General features: G+C 35.4%; 6 protein-coding genes across 11 annotated transcripts in view; 1 reads left to right on the plus strand and 5 right to left on the minus strand.

The window, feature by feature from the left end:
* LOC125801120 (uncharacterized) overlaps positions 1 to 13100 on the minus strand; it is a 103711-nt gene extending 90611 nt beyond the window's left edge. Inside the window, exon 1 of the mRNA XM_049477227.1 lies at positions 12546 to 13100. The gene's annotated coding sequence lies outside the window, so the exon portion shown is untranslated. The remainder of the gene's footprint in view (positions 1 to 12545) is intronic.
* Positions 1 to 18908, minus strand: part of LOC125801311 (zinc finger protein 239-like) — a 42546-nt gene extending 23638 nt beyond the window's left edge. The window contains exon 1 of the mRNA XM_049477829.1: positions 18835 to 18908. The gene's annotated coding sequence lies outside the window, so the exon portion shown is untranslated. The remainder of the gene's footprint in view (positions 1 to 18834) is intronic.
* Positions 1 to 23066, plus strand: part of LOC125801482 (zinc finger protein 239-like) — a 297730-nt gene that overhangs the window by 188688 nt on the left and 85976 nt on the right. The window lies entirely within an intron of this gene.
* The window catches only part of LOC111197414 (zinc finger protein 239-like), a 191982-nt gene that overhangs the window by 37247 nt on the left and 131669 nt on the right, over positions 1 to 23066 (minus strand). The window lies entirely within an intron of this gene.
* LOC111188866 (zinc finger protein 585A-like) overlaps positions 1 to 23066 on the minus strand; it is a 191980-nt gene that overhangs the window by 37247 nt on the left and 131667 nt on the right. The gene's annotated exons all lie outside the window — the stretch shown is intronic.
* Positions 14049 to 23066, minus strand: part of LOC125801425 (zinc finger protein 239-like) — a 140676-nt gene continuing 131658 nt past the window's right edge. For 2 of the 4 annotated variants that reach the window (XM_049478155.1, XM_049478156.1), the window contains exon 2: positions 14049 to 16132. In XM_049478155.1, the coding sequence (XP_049334112.1) occupies positions 15108 to 15986 (879 nt within the window). In that variant the 5' untranslated portion in view covers positions 15987 to 16132 and the 3' untranslated portion in view covers positions 14049 to 15107. Of the gene's footprint in view, positions 16133 to 16243; positions 16435 to 16711; positions 17349 to 17633; positions 18220 to 23066 lie in introns of those variants that run through there. The other 2 variants (XM_049478154.1, XM_049478157.1) reach the window with 2 other exon arrangements.

Below are 23066 nucleotides of genomic sequence, written 5' to 3' on the forward strand. Positions count from 1 at the left end.
GAACATAAGTTCAGTAGGGAAATAGAATAATACACAGTGAAAACAGGGAAAAAAGGCTTTTGTATGGGTAGATATATATATATATACATATAAGAAAATATAAGGATATAAAAAACCCTAACTATACAAGGTGAAGATCTATCTGTAAACGGAGCAGTGCGGTAGATGTTACTAATGGTCATAAATAATTAAATAATTAACAGAGTAAAGTGCAATGACATCTATTATGACAGTGACTAATGTGAAATAGAAATATAATATAATATACATATGCATACGCTATAAGACAGTTCTAAAATAAAAATGTGAAAATGTGAATACCCAATCATGAGTACAGTGTACTTTAATGTAAGCAAGGTTGGGAAAAATGTTAATATAAATAATTAAGTTGTTGAATAATGTCGGAGAGGTATGTGACTGGATAGAATTTATAGAATTTAATAAAGGGATTATGGGGTTGGTTAGCAAAACAAATTAAAAATAAAAGTAACTGGAAATTCCAAAATATACTATGCCATGCAGTACTGCTGTGTAAGATGTCCTCAGAGCAGGACAAATAAACATGGTTTCTTGTTTGATTGTTAAATAAATAAGTTTAATAAATAGAAAATGCTACATAGTGAATAGTGAATGAATTAATGAGTGAGCCATTCCAAACACAGCTTTTTATCAGGTGATTTAGTCAATTATCTTACTATTCGTTTCTCATTCAGACTGATCTCAGTTCAGTCCTAGCTGAATGAGACTTATATAAGACGGATGTAATATCTAATTTCTCTATGTTACATTTTGATCCTCATAAGAGGGATAGTTGATTTCAGAAACCAATGAGAAAAAACCTTATTTATTTGAAAATGAAACTACAAGCTTTAGTGAATTGGGTCTTTCTCATTTTAAATAAGGGGAAATAAAATGTGTTTGAAAATGCAGCTCTCTGTTTTGCTTTACAGTATTAAATTAGACTAGAAAGAGATCTGGAAAACGGCATAGATTTAGTTTTCATGCTTATACAATGCCATCTATAAAACAAATGCATAATTTTCTGGCTGTAGCATGAACAAAATCAGCTAAGCAATATAAAATTGTTTCATCTGCATAATGGTAAAGTTTGCAATCTGAGAAGCAGAGCCAGCAATATAATTTATGTATATATTAAATAAAACTGGACCAAACTTTAACCTTGTGGTACATCTGTGAGATACAGATGCCAAATCTGAATAATTATTCATTGACATGCACTCTTTTGGGTCTATTCCAGAGCAGTGTTATCAAAGCAAATAATTTAAGCTAAATTCAGTGGGAGAGAAAGGGTGATACTGATGGTAATAAGGAAAATCTGTATACAATAATAACAAATAATAAACCATGGGTACTCGGTGCCTTGCACAGGCTTTCACGGCGAACACCAGAGTGTGAGTTTGTGACAGTGTGACATACCTGGGTTTGTGCTCCCTGCAGAAACACTACAGCACTGAATGTTGATGAAACAGTGCTGCTACGCTGTGTGTGGTTCAGTGGGCTAGGCTGGTTAGCCAAAGACGGGTAAGATCCCAACATATTACACAGGGACAACCTAAGACAGGCACAGTCTCGATCTGACCACCACATGCATGTTAACAGAAAACGGAGAAAACATCGTGGAAGGGAAGCGCAGCCCAGGGGGAGAGTGAGTGGATGATTGAAGTGATGGGGTGTGGGTCAGTGGAGGCCTGGGCAGGGAAGACCAGCCCAATGGACAGTAAGAGGGTGAAGCAATTTTGTGTTAAGTTCTCTGAAACAGAAATTCTGTTTCAGAAAAAGGGGGATATGTAGATAGATGATCATTATTACCACCATTATTTGCCCAATAATTATTTTATAGATATAGAGCTTTTTTTTTTTTAAACTTTTAGCTTGTTTTATCTTTTAAAGTTTGGTTTTAGAACAACCTCTATGCAGATGAGCAATTACTCTCAGCAATATTGTAACAGTCTTAACTTTAAGACACACCCAATCCTAATTTAAAAAAGAAGAAATAAGAAACTTAGAAATCACAAAATTGAACTTTCACTATTCAACATGTGAGCCACTTTTGGAGCAAGGGAAACAGTAAGTGGGATTTGATAAATTGTTTAAGGAAATATATGTATTGTTGATAATTGTGAAAAGCAATCTGCTTGGCATTGTATATGCATAAATACATATTGAAAATATTGAAAAGTAAATGTAAAGCATTGCTCGGATTTACTTGCTATAATAACGTGGACAAAGCAAAGCATAACATCTGTGTTTATTAATATTGATAATATTATTGTCTGTAATGGAACGATTGATACAGAGAAAAATAATCACGTTCCACTTATCCCAATTCTTAAAGCACTAAATAAAATCAACTAAAACTAGAAATCAAGGCTTTATAAAAATCTTGGGAACTGAATAAAGTCAGAATCATGATTTCTTAATAAATAGCACACCGCAGAAAATTAAAGTGGCAGGTAAAATAATATAGCCACAAGCGGTGATTCTAAAGTCCAAGCAAAAGTAACCCAAGAAAGCCCAGTACATCAACATGGAACCATTCCTGAGACAAAAGCCACATTATGTGTAGTTTGTGCAGAGTTTAAAACTTTGGGCCCTGATATTATATCAATCAGTGTGGAGATGAATGGGAGAATAGAGCAGCTGATCATTAAAAGTTTGCATGGAGCTATATATAAATAAAACATGATTTAGATATATTTCCAAATGTTTGTTCCTTATTTATTATCTATGTAGTACTATCAATACAATATAAGAGGATATGCAGGAAGCATTCAGTGGTAGGTTTAACAGCAGGTGCGTTTAAAGCAGCAGCTTTGGGCTGTGAAGCAGTAAAATATGGTCTGTACAATGATGCTGCAGAATTGAGGTGTGTGATCTTTAACTTTGGTAGTGTTTGTGAGAGTGGAAGTAGAAGTGTTTGAGTTTGTTTATGTGTACTTGTGTGGGTGAAGTTGTGTGTGTGTGTTTGTGTGTGTGCATGAGACATAGTGTGTGTCTAGTGGTAAACTAGGTGGTGAAAATTGGAAGTGTTTGTAAAAGCTAATTTGGCTATAAGAGATTAGTTATAGCCATGGGGAAGCAGTTACACTAAAAGGGAAAGTGTGAACAAGAGTAAGGTAAAAGCCAGTAATTAATGGAGATGATAATTAAATGTTGCAATTTAAAATTGAAAATGACTAAATGTTAGGGATTTAAAGCACTTTTGACAGTAAAGATCATGATTGAGTATAACTGAAAATAAGGACAACTGAAGAAGGTAAGAAAACAAAATTGGGCTGAAATCTGTGCACAGACAAAATTTAAATATGAAATAATTAACTTCCAAGGGGAAATTAGAGCTCAAGTTAAGTGTGATAAATGTATTTTAACCATGTATTTTAACTTGCAGGAAGGAGACACGGAGGACCCCTTAACAGACTTCCAAAATGAATAGAGAACCTTAAACATGATTATAACGAATCGAAAGTCTTGTTTCAGATCTGTTTACACAGGGGGAGAAGGAGAACGTGGTGCAAAGGTGGACCAGTCCAGACACAGAGTGAGGGCTACTCCGCCATTGCGCACGAAAGGGGAACGAGCATGGCTGGATTGAGCTTTTCCAGGTGACTGAGAGAACAACGTACGCAGATCAACTGATAGGCGAGGGTTCTACAGCTGTACAACAACAGAGATCGCTCACAGAGCAAGCGGGAGGAGACGAGAGAGCAGCAGCTAAAAAGTCTGACCCTCAGCAGGCCGCAGCAGGAAGGAGGGGCAGCTGAAATTGCCCACAGCAGCAGACAGCACACAGCAGTGTGTGACGAGGAGAGGAAGTGAGGAAGTAACTGATTGAGCAACGTTTCGTTTGCGTCAAAGTACACTACATACAGAGAGTCTTAAACACATCTCATTAAAAGAATACACATAGTCTTATCACACACCAACTCATACTTTTCATTCACTGATATTGCAGACATCAAGAGCCAGAATAAAGCTCTTCGTACGTGGGGCTGAGGTAGTCTACCCTCAAAACCCTGAAGCAAGAGAAAGGAAGCAAAAGCACTATAGACGATGATTTTAATGTATTTTTTTTTCCTTGTTGCTCTGGGAGCAGGACAACAGCAGGACATTGTGCATTTGACCATCACAGAAGGACACACGGACATATGTCCTTGTAATCAGCATTTATGCTTGGAATTTTTTTTTCTTTTTTCTTATTGTGTAATCAAAATGAAAATTTGATTAAAAGGGGGGAAATGTGAGGGAAAATCAACATTTACTTCATGTATTCATAATCAATTACACTGATTATTCATTCAATCAGTATTATTACTCCCTGTAACAGAGTTGATTACTGTATTCTTGTATTACACTATATTCTTGTATTTTATCATTGAGTGTTATGTGAACTTATATTCTCTGATAAGGCCATTCATTCAGACTTAAGGGCAAAGATTATAAAAGCAGAGGTCTGCCTGGAAACAAGCGGGTCATAGCAAATGGAGTTTTCTGATTTATGCATTATTCTCTCCTAAAGGAATGGAAATCAAGTTTTGCCTGGAAACTGTTTTGTCATAGTAAATAGAGCTTTCTGATTTATGAATTATTCTTGACTTTTGCTTATTCGTGCATTTTCGGTTCCTCTTTTCAAGAGAACATCTGTTCAGCATCCTTCCTCCTGTAGGCACGAGGCATGTACAAAAGTGCGAGTCAAGAGAGACTTGGGGCTCTCTGACTTCCTCATCTGCTATCGCTTGCTTGCTTGTATTCTTGCTTTTGCAACTTCAATAATAAAAACCTATTTTTTGGCATCCCGGCTCGTTGACTGTCTTTGTCGATTTCCACGACACTAGAAAAAGATCTGACCAACCGTGCCTCAAGAAAAAAAAAGGTCAGTATTGAAATATACCTTTTTTAACTCACACAGAGTAAACATTTTGTAAACATCTTGTAATAGATAAACATTTCTTTAAGAAAAAAGTAATTATCTTTTCTTTCTTTTGAGTACAAAATTAAGAACAAGAGATAATCCTAAATAAATACATTATTATTATTTTCTTACAGCAGACTCAAACTTGTCTTAAACTGTGAGAGGTAAAAAGACAACTCTCTAAAACATAACTTTCAATGAGTTTCATAAAACTTTATTTAAAAAATATATGTATCAAGGAGTTCCCCTACAGGCTTTTTTACCCAACCATTTTTTACCCACCCAACTTTTTCCTCAATTTGCCTATGCTCAGCAGCTGAAAAAGTATATAACTGGTTAATGCAATTAACATTTCATTCAAACTGCATCTCATAATTAGTGATAAGCTAACAGAACAGGAGCATACAACAGAAAATCAAGATTTTTAAAAGAAGATTGAAGAATTTCTTAAGAATATATTTGATGTGAGGGTTGCTTTAAAGAACGCTCTTATGAACTCCTTAATGTTTGTCCTCATATCTCGTAAGCTTAAAAAAACTTAAATTTAGTCCCTGGTTACATTCATCTGTCTGTCTACAGATGTCAAAGCTGTCATTAATTGGGGGGCAAACATTGAAAAAAACATTATGGAGAATTACCTGGCGGTCTCTCTGAACTGGTGTGGCAGAGGAGAAAAAAAAGGAATTGGGCACTCTCGCATCAAAGAACTTGTAATATGTAAGTATCAAAATAAGACCATATATAAGTATACCAAACATTTTACCATAAAAAAACTAAATCTCAAATAGCTTTGTTTGGTGATGTTTCTATGTACATAATTATAACAGGGGTGAACACAGAAGCTTAATATTGGTATCAGTCTTTAAAAAATGATCATGTGTGCTTCTGCAGCCAAAGAGGCCCTTTCTAGATAAAATTGGACACCACTGAGTAAAATGACTTTTTAATAAAGTTTAAGATGGCTTTTCTAGAAAGAAACTGCACTGCGTATTATATGAAACAATTCAGTGTCGCTCTTAAGTCTTAAGATGCAATTAGTGCCAAATTTAAAAGCAGGCATTGGAAAAATGTGAAATGCAGAATATGTGGCAAAACGAAAACTTAAACCACTATTATATTATCTTTACATGCCACAATGAAATAAAATCACAGTTCAATCACATTTAACCAAAATGAGTGTTTAAAGCATCTTGATTGGCTGGTATCCACATCCAGAAAAACATGACATGTGTACGTTAAGTTAATCAGAGCACATTAAAAAAATGGTTAGTGGGGTTTGAAAAACGTGCGTTTTAACAGGTGGATTTTAGCGAAAAATCACTTTGCTTTCTGAGTGAACTCTCGGCATGAGTGTTTCACTGCTCCTGACAAAAGTGTGCTGTGTTTGGAAGGTTCACAGCCAAAACACAGTGGAATACAAAACAGTTGAACTGATTGCATTTTAAAGTCACATGTATTGAATTACACAAATAAAGCAATTTGCTTTAAAATGTAAATCCATGTATACTGTCACTTTGCTTTTTACTGTGAAAAGGCACTGTAGTGTAGTGACTGCTTTTCAATTTGGCACTAATTCCTCTCCATATGTAAGTATACATTGCTGGTATACAGTTAAAGAATGTAGCTCAATATTACTACTTAACACCGATATTGTTTTTTAGACTGTCAAAAGATCCTACTTTTTAAATGTTGGTAGCGTTATCTAAGAGGCTAACATAGGGTATCAAAAATATCCTGTAGGTTTAATGCTGTGTCAGCATTTTTTCAAAGTTTAGGCTCTCACAATAGCATTTCAGCCTTAAATGGTTCTTTGCATGGCATAGTGGTTCTTCAGGTTGAAAGAGAATATGTTTGGTATGGTTTTGAGTAAAGCCTTTTTGAAAATGATTGTATGTAACAAAGAAAGTTGTTTTATTTTAACAAGCTTGACACTGTGTGATGATATCAGCTGGCCTGATTCATCACCATGGCTCCTAAAAGTTTCTGGGGACAAATTTAAAGACATTAAAAATGACTTTCATTATGATGTCACTTACCTGTCTCCATATGCGAATTTCTCGTTTGGAGGGAACCTGAGGAGGAGTCAGGGTGGGGAGTGAGTACCTGCAGGGAAATAAATTGTTAATGATTAAGCTAGTAACTAATACTAACACAAAGCACTATGTGGCAGTGTAGCAAACATGTATGAGGCTGAAGTTAGCGTCTTATTTACCTTGTCTTATTCAGTCGTCTAATAGTTCTATTTTCATAATTTGGTATCAACTTCAACAGACTGTTTGATAATCTCGAGTTAGGGCAACTTAAAATAGGCAGAACAGGCTATTTATTTTCAATGAATCTTGTAAAATTCCAAATTCAGAGGGCTATAATAAAAAATCTACACTAATATTCCTTGTTGTTCAGGCTATTCACAACCTATTAAGTCTACGTTTAGACCTAATAGACACCTAATAGTTTAGACCATAGGAACACCTTAGCAACAACCTAGCAACATGTTGGCAAGAAACATATTCCAAATGAACAAATTAGCAGCCAACACCTGTATATATACCAATATTGCATAAAATGACGTATTAGCAACATTCTGATCATTACGTTAGGCCCAATAGTGTCTTAGAAACTAAAACATACAAGTAATTTTCGAATGAAACAATGTTGTACTTACAGCGTCTGTGATGAGAAATCCCCAGCTGTCCAATCCAAGTGAAGCTGATGCAGAAAAGGCGATCAGAGACTGGCTTTGTCTGGCGCCTCACAGACTTCATCGCGGAAGACCACGCTAAATAATTATATAATAACAACAACAACAAATATTTTATAATTCATTAGTCATTTGTAAGTTCTGGTTTATGCGAATGTGAATTGGTTCGAAAACACTTTTCAAAATAATATTTAATGTACACTTTATAATTTATTAGTAACCTGTTACATTTTTGTTTGTGCATGTAAATTACTTTTGAAATACAACTTTTAAAAGAAATAATATTTCACACACTTTATAATTTATTAGAAATCTGTTACATTTATGTTTGTGCATGTGAATTAGCTCTGAAATACAAAATTTAAAAATAATAATATTTCATACATCTTGTATTTCATAAACTTTATAATTTTTAGTAACCTGTTGTTAAGTTTTTGTTTGTGTATGTAAATAAGTTCTGAAATACAACTTTTCAAAATTGTGAACTGCCAGTCTCTTTACATCTTTTTATCTCTGTTTAAATATTTTAAAGGCGAAACCTGAATAACAGGAAATATAATTAATCTTACACTTGATTCGTTAATCCTTTTTTAAATTGTTTTATACGGATGGTTGTTAAGATAACTCGTTGATATGGTTCTTGTGGATAGAGAACGCACAAGCATCAGGTTCCTATTCAGGTTCGTCTTTTAGGAAGCGGTGGGACGTCGCTTGTCTATCGCGTTAGGAGGTCTCAGCGACGCCGTGCCAGTGAGCAAACGAGCTGCCAGAGACGCTCTAACGATTACGCTGTAAGCATTGCATAAACATCGTAAAGACAGCTAAAAAGCATCAGACGAGGAACGTCTTTCGGAAAGCAGACGAACGACGTTTGATCATCAGGTAACAACGTCTCTGCGACGCTGTGCCAGTGAGCAAACGACCTGCGGCAGATGCTTTAATGATGTAACTGTGAGCATCGCATAAACGTCTCTCCGATGTACCTGTGCTGTCTGGGGAGTACGGTGATGTGATTTACAGACATGCGTCAGCCACTACACTCAAACCACTAGATTTTGTGTATCATGCGGCGCTGAGATTACTTGTACACATCACTGTTCACTCTATGAAAAAGTTGGATGGTCTTCTCTTGCTGTGCACCGGGAAACACATTGGTTTATTTTCGTTTTTAAAGCACTTCCTCACCATATGCCACCGTACATCACATAAACCAGGGATGGGCAACTTCCATGATGGAGAGGGCCACATTTTTTTCAGCATGACCATTGGAGGGCCACATGACCTCGCACTTCAAATAATTGAATATGAAAAACGCTACAAATGATTTTCAATAAGAACAAATTTTATTTGAATTTATATCTTTATGTTTACAGCGCCAACATTTATCAACAACTATTTTCTGCATATTAATGCATTTTAATACGGCAAAAGACAAACCGTTTGCTTAAAAAAAGTGCAAAAAGGAAGTCCTTCATATCAAAGAACAAAAAGTTTGCTTAAAAAACTGATTGCAAATACAGTAGTTCCTCTGTGTAAAATAAGTTCATTATAACAAGTCCTTCATAAGCAACATAGACAAAACATTTGCTTATAAAAGTGCAAAAGGCATTTGAACTCATTTATAACAAAGAACAAAAAAGATTTAAAAACTGATTGCAAATAGCTCATTCAATAATAGCAGAAAACTAGACCACAGAGCGCCCGTGCCCGCTATTGTTTGGCAGCGGCGCGCCCTCTAGCGGTCAAAAGTAGAATTGCATTATTTTTTTCTATTATTTTTTTTTATTATTATGAAATTATTTTTGATCTATTCGCGGGCCGCACTGAGTGATGACGAGGGCCGTGTGCGGCCCCCGGGCCGCCAGTTCCCAGCCCTGACATAAACGCTTCTTAAAAATAACACAACCTACCAGACTCACTCCAGTAACTAGATCATCGAGAGTTTTAACTGAACTGGGAAAATCTGCTTTTCGTTACAGTGCACCAGCGAGCTGGAATTCACTACAGGAAACTCTAAAGCTCAGCTCGCTGGTGTCACTAAATCATTTTAACCTTCTAGTCTCTAACCACCTTCAAGGTGATTTTTATGATCTTTGGTATGTTTTCAGTTTCTTTATTTTTTTAGTTAACCTTCTAGTTTTTAATGCTGGTTTGTTTTAGCTATTTTTCCACATTTCTTTTTAGTTTATTTATTTTCTTTTATTATTTTTAGGGATTGCTTATGTAACCCCTATCCCCAGTAGGGGTGGGTAATATTATATCCTATACAATATATCGTGACACAGAAAAATTGTGATATTAAAAATCCATATCGTGATAATAGAGATGTTCTGTCTTAAAAGAAGTCAATTATTTATATGCAGTTTATATGCATGCACTAAATATTCTGCAATATTTTTTGCTGCATTATATTATTTTATGCTATATTTTTATTTGCCACATTATGATTATTCTGTTATACTATTATACTATATTCCTGAAATTAATTAATTATTTTTCTGTTTTCCTATATCGCCAAGTACATCGTGTTATCGCAAAATTACCCTGAAATATCGTGATTTTATTTTAGGGCCATATCGCCCACCCCTAATCCCAAGTTAATTGGAAGAAATAAGGGCCTGAGTTCTATCTATTCTTTCCCTTCTCTATGTTTGTAGAAATTAAATAAAATAATAGAAAATATAAAACACAATAAAAGGACTATCACACAGGTATATGAAAGAGCCAAGTTACTGAGTTTGATACTGAGTGTATCAAAACGGTAGGGCAACATAAGACTTAGAATCGAGTGTCCTTTTTAGTACTTTTAACAAAATAATACATTAATAGCAGGCTTCAATCAACAATAGAGTTATATCTTTTCAAGACAGAGCAGTTTAGCACCTTTTTTAGATGCAATAGTACAACTACAGTGTGTGCAGAATTATTAGGCAAGTTGTATTTGAGAGGATTCTTTTTATTATTGAACAACTTTGTTCTCAATCAACCCAAAAGACTCATATTAAATACATATTAAAGCTTAATATTTTTGGAGTTGGAGTGGGTTGTTTTTAGATCTTAATGAGGATATCTGTTTTTGCAGATAACTATTACTGTGCAGAATTATTAGGCAACTTAATAAAAAACAAATATATACCCATATTACTTGTTTATTTTCACCAGGTAAACCAATATAACAACTCAAAATTTAGCAATGAACATGTTTGACATTCAAAAACAAAACCAAAAACGAATCGGTGACCAATAAATCCACCTTTTTTACGGTGACACTCAAAAGCCTTCCATCCATATTCTGTCAGTTTCTTGATCTGTTTACGATCAACATTGAGTGCAGCAGCCACCACAGCATTCCAGACACTGTTCAGAGAGGTGTACTGTTTTCCCTCTCTGTGGATCTCACATTTTATGAGGGACCACAGGTTCAGATCAGGTGAACAAGGGGGCCATGGCGTTATTTTTTCTTCTTTTAGACCTTTACTGGCCAGCCACGCTGTGGAGTATTTGGATGCGTGTGATGGAGCATTGTCCTGCATGAGAATCATGTTTTTCTTGAACGATACCAACATCTTCCTGTACCACTGCTTAAAGAAGGTGTCTTCTGGAAACTGGCAGTAGGTCTGGGAGTTGAGCTTCACTCCATACTCAATCCGAAAAGGTCCCACAAGTTCATCTTTGATGATACCAGCCCATACCAGTACCCCACCTCCACCTTGCTGGCGTCTGAGTCGGAGTGGAGCACTCTGCCCTTTACTGATCCAGCCTCGGGCCCATCCATCTGGCCACGCTCATTTCATCAGTCCATTAAACCTTGGAAAAATCAGTCTTAAGATATTTCTTGGCCCAGTCTTGACGTTTTATCTTATGTTTCTTGTTAAAAGGTGGTCATTTTTTAGCCTTCCTTACCTTGGCCATGTCCCTGAGTATCGCACACCATGTGCTTTTTGATACTCCAGTAAATGTTGCATCTCTGAAATATAGCAAAACTGGTGGCAAATAGCATCTTGGCAGCTTCACACTTGATTTTCCTCAATTCATGGGCAGTTATTTTGCGCCTTTTTTTCCAACACGCTTCTTGTGACCCTGTTGGCTATTTGCCATGAAACGCTTGATTGTTCGGTTATCAAACTTCAAAAGTTTGGCCATTTCAAGACTGCTGCATTCCTCTGCAAGACATCTCACAATTTTTGACTTTTCAGAGTCCGTCAAATCTCTCTTCTGACATATTTTGCCAAAGGAAAGGAAGTTGCCTACTAATTAAGCAAACCTTATATAGTGTGTTGATGTCATTAGACCACACCCCTTCTAAATACAGAGATGCACATCACCTGATTAACTTAATTAGTAGTTGGCTCTCAGGCCTATACAGCTTGGAGTAGGACAACATGTATTAAAAGGATGATGTGATCAAAATACCCATTTGCCTAATAATTCTGCACACAGTGTATAGTGTGCAAATACCCATATGTAAACTTAAGACACAAATAAGAGTTATATTTTAAACAGTACCCCAATTATTTAAATGACTTTTAATTAATTAATTAATTAAATAAATAAACAATTGGTTTAATGATTATTATTGCTCAGAATTATATTTAAGAATTAGACCTTATTTTTAGAAGTAGTATCTTAGATTTTATCTATAGGATTGATTTTAGGTTAATATAACCCTTTTTTCTTACTTTCAGAACTACACTGTCAGTTATATATTTAAACCCTTAATCAGAAATGTACCTTTTAAAGTTAGTTTGTAAAATAAAATACCATCTTAAATTAAATATGTGGGCCCACTCTACAGAATACACTCATAAAGAACAGAATTATAGATGAAATGAACAGAACTAAACGGTGCAGGCCTGGTTCGGAGCTTAATGTCCGCTTTACTCTAACGAGCAGAAATAAGAGTTTCAGATTTACCTCAGATTCAGTGAATATGAGCGGGAGCAGAGCGCGGGGTCCTGCAGCACGGAGCGTTTTCCCTCAGAGGAACTCTGATCCACGCGGGGACTCAGAGCGCTCTCTGGTTAGCAGTGTTAGCGGTCCTGGTGTTCAGTGGAGGCGGAGAGAGCGCGAGTCAGTCCGGGGAACAGTCTGTCGGAGCGGCGCTGCAGCGGAGAGTTCACGGCTAGCGCAGAGCAGCTAATACACGAGGCTAAACACAGCTAGCCGAGCTGGCTAAGCTAACAGTGCTAACAGAACTTTACTTATAGAGAGATTATCCCAGCTTTATCCACCAGCTCACTCTCAGTATGGACTTCAGTGTCCTTAAAATTACCGGTTAGTTTAATTAATACTGATTATTAGTGAATTTAGTTCAGCCTGTGAGGAACTTTTTCCTCCTCGCCTCTCCCGCGCTGCTACTCCCGCATCTCCGCTGTTCTCTCTCGTCCCGTGGGCGGGCCCGTTCCAATCCTCTACTCCACCCTTCACCTGTACACTTCTCCCTCAGTAGATCCCTTAATCACTTTTAGCTAACCTTCCTGCATTAACACAGAAAAGAAATGAAATATGTACTCTGTACTGCTTTTCTTTTCTTTTTAAACTATTTACACAAACACAATGACTATTTTGAACATGTTTAGTACTCTTTTAAACCATCACTATGCATTTATAAGACTTTAATTATTGCTGTATTTATTTGTGTATCTATTTTAGAACTATTTTTTTACCCGGGGCTACATGAGAAATATGCGAGAGGGGTGTATCCCATAGTGAGATACCGAATGAACGCTTGAAAGAGAACACAATTTACAAGAAAAAAAATTGCAAGAAATAAAACAAATTTACCAGACTGTTACACACTGTTACTAGTGCTGAAACACTTACATTGGTCAGTAAAAAAGCAACTGCTTTGTTTGTACATTTAGCTAGGCTAGCTACCAATAATAGTGGTCAGTTAAACAGCAAATGCTGTGTTTGGATATTTAGTTAGCTAGCTATCAATACTAGTAGTCAGTAATACAGGAAATGCTTTGTTTATACATTTGGTCAGTAAAATAGCAAATGCTGTGTTTGGATATTTAGCTAGACAAGCTACCAATAATAATGGTCAATAATTAAGTAAATAACAATTAAGTATAGTTGGTGAATGACTATGCTCTTCAAAAAACAACACAACCCACAAGCATTCACATAAAAAAAACCTTATAAACATGAAATCAAGTTAAAAACATGTTACTCTACCTTTGGAAGTTATTGTATATTTAACCCTTTTAAGCCTGAACCAATAACAAAAAAACATATTTTCCGAATTTCAATCTTAAATTGACTATTATGTTACACTTCAACACAAATCCATTTTACATTGGATTTCTCTGTTGGGCGCCTTTGAGTATTTAACAAATAATAACATGAGACAATCTCAGGCCTATAGGTTTCATGTCAAACATATGTTGAGAAAACACAATGAGATTGCAGATCTGCAATCTAAAAGCCGTTTATTAAAACACACAGATGAGTAAATATAGAGGTGAAGCAATACAAAGATAATAGTTTGTAGTGGATAAAAACAATTAAGAAACTACAAGATTTGGATATTCTTAGTAAATTTTGGAGATTAAAAACCTTAAACAACATATAATATTCAATAAGAAAAAGATAAGAGAGCATAAAACTTGAGTAATACAACAACCAAATATCCCTCTATGGTAACAGATTTTTAATCAGAACGACTGAACCATAGACAAATGAGAACACCAGCAAAGGGAATGAATGAGCCCACAACCTTACTGCACTACACAAGCCTGGAGTGGGTTGATTTCAGTTTGAGAACTACAGCTGGAGCGTTTTATTTAACCTCTGGAAAGGATTTTGTTGGCCTCTCTGCAGAGTCTGGATGCTCCTCTGGTCCAGATGGCAGTACCCAGCACAGTGTCGTCTCTCTGTGGCTCTGGGTCTCACTTTTGGGAGCACACTCTGGAGTTCCTCAGGTGGTGTTTTCACTTCTTCTTTCATGCAGATGGGCCTAGTGGTTAATAGTATTAAGCTAAGCTATGCTAAGCTTGGGGAACTGAGGACGGCTTCCACAGAGTGAAAAAAGAGATACTAGAAATTAATAGAAATAATCAAATCTGCATATACTAGAAAGGGGGTTAAAATCATTAAAATCATAAGCTCTGAAGGTTTGGTCCAAAACATTTAGTTGCCAGCTAGGAATCCTACTCACTATGACATCTAAATTTTAAAGACTAAGTTTTTTCCATTCTTCAGAACTGAACTCCTACCGTAACCACCCTAAAAACTCAGCTCTGTCTCACAAAGAATATCCTGGAATATCGAACATATAAGAAAACATAACATGGAATTCAGTAAACATGATCGCTGGATGAGATTCATTTTGCTGAACCTGTAAAATCCATTATTAAATTCAGTTCATGTTTTTTTTCTGGTGGAACGTGTCCCAAGTGACACAAGTAATACATTTGTGTAGGATAAGGTGTTCTGTCTGAAAGACTTACGATTTGCACTTTTAATTGCCTTCTAACTGATTTGAGATGGAGTTTTCTCTCCTGTGTGAATGCACTGGTGTTTTCGAAGATTACTCTGTTGAGCAAAACTCTTCCAACAGTCTGAGCAGTGATACGGTTTCTCTCCTGTGTGAATGCGCTGGTGTATTTGGAGAGTACTCTGTTGAGTAAAACTCTTCCCACAGTCTGAGCAGTAATACGGTTTCTCTCCAGTGTGAATGCGCTGGTGTATTTGGAGAGTACTCTGTAGAGTAAAACTCTTCCCACAGTCTGTGCAGTAATTCGGTTTCTCTCCTGTGTGAATGCGCTGGTGTTTTTGGAGAGCACTCTGTTCAGTAAAACTCTTCCCACAGTCTGAGCAGTAATACGGTTTCTCTCCTGTGTGAATGCGCTGGTGATTATTGAGAGTACTCTGTAAAGTAAAACTCTTCCCACAGTCTGAGCAGTGATACGGTTTCTCTCCTGTGTGAATGCGCTGATGTATTTTGAGACTACTCTGATGATTAAAACTCTTCCCACAGTCTGAGCAGTGATATGGTTTCTCTCCTGTGTGAATGCGCTGATGCAGTTTGACAGCATTCTGTTTATTAAAACTCTTTCCACAGTCTGAGCAGTGATACGGTTTCTCTCCTGTGTGAATGCGCTGGTGAATTTTGAGATTACTCTTTGCAGTAAATCTCTTCCCACAGTCTGAGCAGCAATATGGTTTCTCTCCTGTGTGAATGCGCTGGTGGTTTTTGAGATTACTCTGTTTAGTAAAACTCTTCCCACAGTCTGAGCAGTGATACAGTTTCTCTCCTGTGTGAATGCGCTGGTGTTTTTTGAGATTACTCTGTTTAGTAAAACTCTTGACAGAGTGCTGATGTTTCTCCATGTCGGGACTTGGCTTCATTTGTCTGTTAAATGTATCAAACAATGTCTGCGTGTTCTGGAGGCTCTTCAGGACGGCTTGTTCTTCAACTCTTTTAGCAGTTTAACATTGCTCTTAGTTAAATATCCTGGTTGTTGGTGAAGAAGTTCAGGAGAATAATTTCATTTCTGGAAAACACAAAGAAAAATGCAGTTGTATATTACAATAAAAGCAGGTCAATTAACTGAAGAGAACTGCCTGAGGTGCCTATATTGACATCTGAGACATCTTCATATTACCACAAATGTTTCAGTATTTTTCCCACTTCTAAGTCCTTAGTGTAAAAGGGGTGCTGGTTGTCCTCCAGCCACTAGAGGTAGCCCACATTTTACCACTTGCAATAATCAGGCTGAAGCCTGTTTACTGCCTTTATAAAGACTGCCCACTGTTTAGACAAACAGTCTTGATTCTTTTCTGGTCTCACTAGATCCTGAGAACGTAAAGAAAGAAGAAAAAAAAATGTCACCCTTTAATCTGAAGCTTCGAGGCTTGTGCCAAAATCATTCTACATTGATCACGTAACCAATGATGTCCAAACTTTTTCCTTCACACTAATTTATAAAACATTCCTTTTTTACAACTCCAGATAACATTATTTTCCAACACATTAGCTTCAGACTAACAGTGATATGCACTCCTAAAGTCCTTTTTATGTAGATCACAAGTGAAAATTTGCTGAGAAATGTAATTGTAATTGTGCTTTTTACCCAGAAAGACTGCAGCTCCACATCAATGGCTTAACTGATTTGTTTACTAAATCAATTTAGTAAATGGTGGCGTATCATAGCATCTGGTCGAAGCCCAACTTCATCTGCAGAACCAAAGAGCAGCAGAAGCTCTACACCAGCAGATTCAGAGCAGCAGCTCCAAATTTCATCAACTCTAACTAAATGTTACTAAAGCAGTAAATCATTCTAGCACTTCCACCTTAAATATTATCAATTCCTCTTAGTTGTCCTGGAAATGTAACAAAACGTTTAGTGAATAAAATAAAATTACTATATGAGCTCAGTGTATTTCAGCAGTTTGGAATGAATTTGCTTCAGAGAGAGTGAATTCTTGTCCTGACTCTTAACTTTTTCCATATTTAGATAATATTACTTTTTTCCAGACGAGGGACCGAAAGACATAAATCCTTGGGTTTTACAGATTGAGTGGGTCGATGACGAGGCAGAGAGCTCAGGATAAGATTGGCTAACGTTCTCTTTCACAAAGAATTTTAAAAATAAAGAGATTTAAAAATAAAACTTTAATGAAAACTTCAAAAATGAAAAATGGCTTGAAAACTAGTTTTTGTTTTATTTGACAAAATCATATAACGCAAACTTAACAGGCTGGTTTCTCTTACATTGATTTTATAAGAAATAAAAATAAGAATAACATAAAAATATATTTTTTAGGTCTTATAAAGTGCAAACAATACGTGCAAACCACAATCAGTCATATTAAGTCTATGGTTTGTGTTATTTTCTCCTAAATCTCTTGTAATTTAACTATGCATAACCATAAATAGTCATATTAAGACTATGCTTGAAGTGCAAACAGAGACAGAACATTTTTTAAATACAGTACAGAGCTAAGAGATTAGTACAACTGCCTATGAAACAGTCACATGTAGGATTAACTTACAGTATTTATATATGGTTTGTGTCTTGTTGGTCACTCTGTTATCGTTTATTGTTTCCACTGGAGCCAAAATGCAGCCAGACATATAACTTAAAAGTAGCAGAAGCATCTTCTACGCAACTGCCTGTATTTTCCTCTTCTGTTAAGAGCTGCTCTCACAGCTCAGCCACCACACTCGCTGCTATCGCTACTGTGTTGCAAGATCCCTCTTAAAAAGTCCACACTAGGTGACAGGACAAAAACATTGGCAACATTAGCCAGCAAGGTAACATTAGATACTTCGTTAAAAAAAGCACTGTGAACATTGGCTAGCTAGAGAACATTAGCTACTTGGTTAAAAAAAACACTGGGAACATTAGATAGCTAGATAATGTTAGCTACTGGTTAAAAAAGAAACGCTGGCAACATTAGCTAGCTAGTTAACACCAGCTACTTTGGTCCCCTATTATGGGCCAGTTCTGCCTATTAAACAGTTTTTCTCTCTGCCAGTCGCGCTAAGGAAACATGTCAGCTCCCACTGTAGAAGAACACTTAAACATTATTCTCACAAAATAAATCACATCATAAAACATTTTACTATTGCTAACACTTTTTTTAAATCTCTGCATAAAAAGCTGTGTGATTTTACGTACCACGAACGATGGAGAAAAATATAAAATAAGTTTTTTTTAAATACAGCAACTGGATAGAAGGGTACATTTATTTTGAAGGTAAGTGAAGGTTTTAGCCCACTTTAGCTAACCTAACCAATGCTATCTAGATAAATAAGCTAAGCTAGCAGGCGATTTCAAACAATAATATACCACTAGAAGCCTTAAACACATAACATTTGTGATAAGTTGTTGATATATAGTCTAAATGGTAGGATAATGTACAAGCTGTCTGTAATGGTTAATCCTTTCCTTTATAGTTAACTTTAGTTGTTAGGTGTGGTATTGGTAACAACACTGGGTCATTTTACAAGCTAATGTTGCTAATGCTAATGCTCCTGCCTCAGTGCTGAAAAAAACCTGTAAATCTAAGTTTATTGTAAATAAACAGAAGCGCTTTAAACACCCAAATAAACAGTTTTCAGGAGAGAAATCTGTGTAGATTAACATCCAGTGCTCACTTGCCTTTGAAATAAAGAGAGAGAGAGAGAGAGAGAGAGAGAGAGAGAGAGAGAGAGAGAGAGAGAGAGAGAGAGAGAGAAACTTCTCCATACCTTCTGTAGTTCAGCTGATTCTGCTCTTCCTCCGCTCCAGCTACAGACCCCGGAAGCTCAGCGTCATCCGGGTTATGTAGAGCCCCGCCCCCTCCCCCGCTATATCACATTATACCCCATCACCGCTAGAGGGAGCCCGCGAGGGAGTCCTCAATGCATGGAGCTGAATGGAGCTAAACAGCTAAAACTCTCATTTAAAACACTGTATAACTACTTCTCTGAGTTTTCCTTTAATTTTAAAGTAGAACAAAGTATTTCACTAAAATAGGAAAGAAAACATACCCTATATTTCTATTTTCTACAACTAATGTTTTTTATTACTAGCATTTCTGCTACTGATGCTGGAGTTACACACAGAACATGTTTAATAGGATTAAAACTGCAGTTTAAAAGCTTTAATAATTATTTCTGCTGTGATTAAATAGTTGTAGTTGTTCTGTTTTTAGGAAATAAGTTAAATTTTATTCTATAAAGTATCTTACAATTATGAATTATTATTTTGCTAAAAATAATAAGTAATAAATGTTTAATACTTTTTAGAATAAAAATGTGTATGTTTTTATACATTCCAGACTCAGTTGAGTGGCTGAGATTCAGAGCAGATTCTGAAGAGAGTTTTTTCCTCTATAGAGATTCTCTGATTGCTCCTGTTCTCCAACAAATAGCACTTACTAATTACTATGGAAAGATCAGTGCCGTTGTTAGAGTACATATTGTAACATTGATTCCAGTAGGAACTTTTTTTAATCTAAATTAAATTAAAAATATTATGGTTACAATTTCTTTGAATTTACCTTGATGTCCTGCAGATTTTTGAAAAGGAGATTGTACTGCAGCAGATCTTGTTTGTTGCTCACCTTGTCTAAAGTCTTACTATTTATGTATTCTGAAAGCTTTCCATAAATTGAGGTCATTCACAGCTCCTCCCTGTAAAATCACTCTCTGACATCACAATGGACCATCCTGATTTCTATATAGAAAGGTACTTCACACTTGTAAAAGCATTTTAAACTTCATATTCAAATATCAGTTTAAAACTAACAGTTATAAAATAAAAAGGATTTGTTCAATAGTTTATTTGTTAATAGGATGATAAAATCATTTTTGACTTTCCAAAATGAGTTCAGCAAGAATTCTCATTCTGCTACAAAATATTAGCCGATTTTTACACTATTTTTTGTACATATTAAAGGAAGAAGTTACTGGTGTTGGAGAATACTTTGGCCAGATTATATCTGGTATCTGGTTTGGTGTAGAAATATGAGACAAACACCCCTGGTTGCTTGAGTCACTTAAAACTACCCCAACAAATAACACTTACCAAATTTTACTCAAAGTTCAGCTCTATTTTTACAATTGTTAACAATTGTGATATTTCTTTTTAACAATTTCTTCGATACAAAGATCCATTAGAAATAAGAAATCTTCAGGATTTTTTTAATATGCAAGAGTGCTTTACACCAAGAAATTACAAGTAAAAAAAACAAATTATCAATTAATTAATTAATTTGATTAGTTATGTTTGGTATATAATATAATGAAATCATGTAGTTCATATTTAATTTAAAATTAAATAATAAATTCTGATTACTGAAAATGAACCGAATAAGGTGAGCTTTCAATTGATCAATAGTAACATATTGACTACCCCAAAGAGAAGGGATTTTTTGAGTCCTGTACACATTTTGTATACATCCGTGTTGTTTGGGGTCAATTTGACCCCAGGCTGTTTTAGCTTTGTAAAACATATAAAAAAATATCAGAATTTTACACGTTTGTGTTGAATAATATAAAGGCCAATATGACATGTAATTTTATAATCTTCAACAACTTAAGATCCCTAAAATAACATAATTATAACTGTATTAGTGCAAGAACCCCTGACAGTTCACAGGACAGGGGGGCGGGGAAAACATAATTCTCACGAGAACTTGATATTTCTCATTCTGTGGAGGAATATATTGTTTCTACAAACATATTGATAGTTCACACAACATAGTGGAAATGCAGAGATATAAAAAGGTTTCACAGCAGCTTCTAAACCAGTTCTCTATGTGTTCTGTCTCTCTCTCTTTCTGCTCTCTCTCTCTCTACTGAAAATGCCGTCTAAGAAAAGGTTTTCTCACATCTCTTTCACCATAACAGAGACATACATGAGAATGTGTCTGAGGACTTTAGACCCATTAGAACTAAGAAATCTTCAGGATTCTTTCAATATGTAAGAGTGCTTTACACCAAGAAACCCTATGTTAACAAAAGATTCTTTATATCATAGTTCTGTTGGTATATAATATAATGAAATCATGTACTTCATATTTAATTTAAAATTGAATAATAAACTTTAATTACTGAAAATGAACCGAATCAGATGAGCTTTCACTTAAATGATCAATACTACAATTTTAACTACCCAAAGAGAAGCACTTCTTGTATTAAATAATCAATGCTTCACTTTGTGATGGTCACCTTAGATATTCAAACAATTTTTATACTGACAAAATTTACCATGTAAGTTAACACCAAAAATGTACACCAAATTGGTACAACCTTTTTAACATTTTATGTAATAAATGCTAAAGTTGTACCAGATGGCCTTGTCCTCACTGTTGATGGTAAACCTTTTTTTACCATTCTATCAACAAATAAACTCAATTAATTCATTTAAAACTGATATTTGCATATGAAGTTTCAGATGCTTTTACAAGTGTGAAGTACCCTTCTATACAGAAATCAGGATGGTCCATTGTGATGTCAGAGAGTGATTTTACAGGGAGGAGCTGTGAATGACCTCAATTTATGAAAATCTTTCAGAATACATAAATAGTAAGACTTTAGACAAGGTGAGCAACAAACAAGATCTGCTGCAGTAAGATCTCCTTTTCAAGAACCTGCAGGACATCAAGAAGGTAAATACAAAGAAAATGTAAAATAATATTTAAATGAAATTTAGATTTTAAAAAAAAGTGTCTACTGGAATCAATGTTACAATTGGTGCTCTAACAACAGCACTGACCTTTTCATAGTGATTAGTAAGTGCTATTTGTTGGGGTAGTTTGAAGTGACTCTAACAACGAAATACATTTTTCTGATAAACTGGTGCACATTTCTATCTTTTCTATCTCTGAGTGTCACTCTAACTGTAGCCATCTTACCTAAATTGAAATGTAAGTGCAAACAAGTTGGGGCATCACTTGAAGTTTACCATCAACAGTAAGGATCAAGTCCATCTGGTATAACTTTAGCATTTATTACATAGTGTTAAAAAGATTTTATCAATTTAGTGTAAATTTGTGAACAGTGTTAACTTGTAATTTTGTCAGTACAAAATTGTTTGAATATCTATGGTGACCATCACAAAGTGAAGCACTGATTATTTAATACAAGGAGTAAGTGCTTCTCTTTGGGGTAGTCTAAATGGTACTGTTGATCAATTAAGTGAAAGCTCTTTAGCATTTATTACATACACAGTGTTAAAAAGGTTATACATTATTTACCATTAAAATTCCTTAAACTAATGGCTCAGATCATAATTATCTAACAGAATCTACTACATTTTTAAACATTGGTAATTTAGTAATATGTGAATGTCTTGTTTAAAGTCATTTAACATTTTATTTTAGATATTGTGGACAAATGTTTAAAAATCCACTTATTCTTATGCAATTCCACTTCTTACCTGTTTTACCTGAACATCTCCTCGATAATCCCTCTGGAAACAAATGTAATATTTTCAAGCGGACTTTTATATTAGGAACTGTTGCTCATTTCCCCAAGAGTGTCTATTTATTTATTCTGAAAGCTTTCCATAAATTGAGGTCATTCACAGCTCCTCCCTGTAAAATCACTCTCTGACATCACAATGGACCATCCTGATTTCTGTATAGAAGGGTACTTCACACTTGTAAAAGCATTTGAAACTTCATATGCAGATATCAGTTTAAAACTAACAGTTATAAAATAAAAAGGATTTGTTCAATAGTTTATTTGTTAATAGGATGATAAAAACATTTTTGACTTTTCCAAAATGAGTTCAGCAAGAATTCTCATTCTGCTACAAAATATTAGCCAATTTTTACACTATTTTTTGTACATATTAAAGGAAGAAGTTACTGGTGTTGGAGAATACTTTGGCCAGATTATATCTGGTATCTGGTTTGGTGTAGAAATATGAGACAAACACCCCTGGTTGCTTGAGTCACTTAAAACTACCCCAACAAATAACACTTACCAAA

The sequence above is a fragment of the Astyanax mexicanus genome, chromosome 4 (genome assembly GCF_023375975.1).
Source record: "Astyanax mexicanus isolate ESR-SI-001 chromosome 4, AstMex3_surface, whole genome shotgun sequence".
Taxonomy (NCBI): Eukaryota; Metazoa; Chordata; class Actinopteri; order Characiformes; family Acestrorhamphidae; genus Astyanax; species Astyanax mexicanus.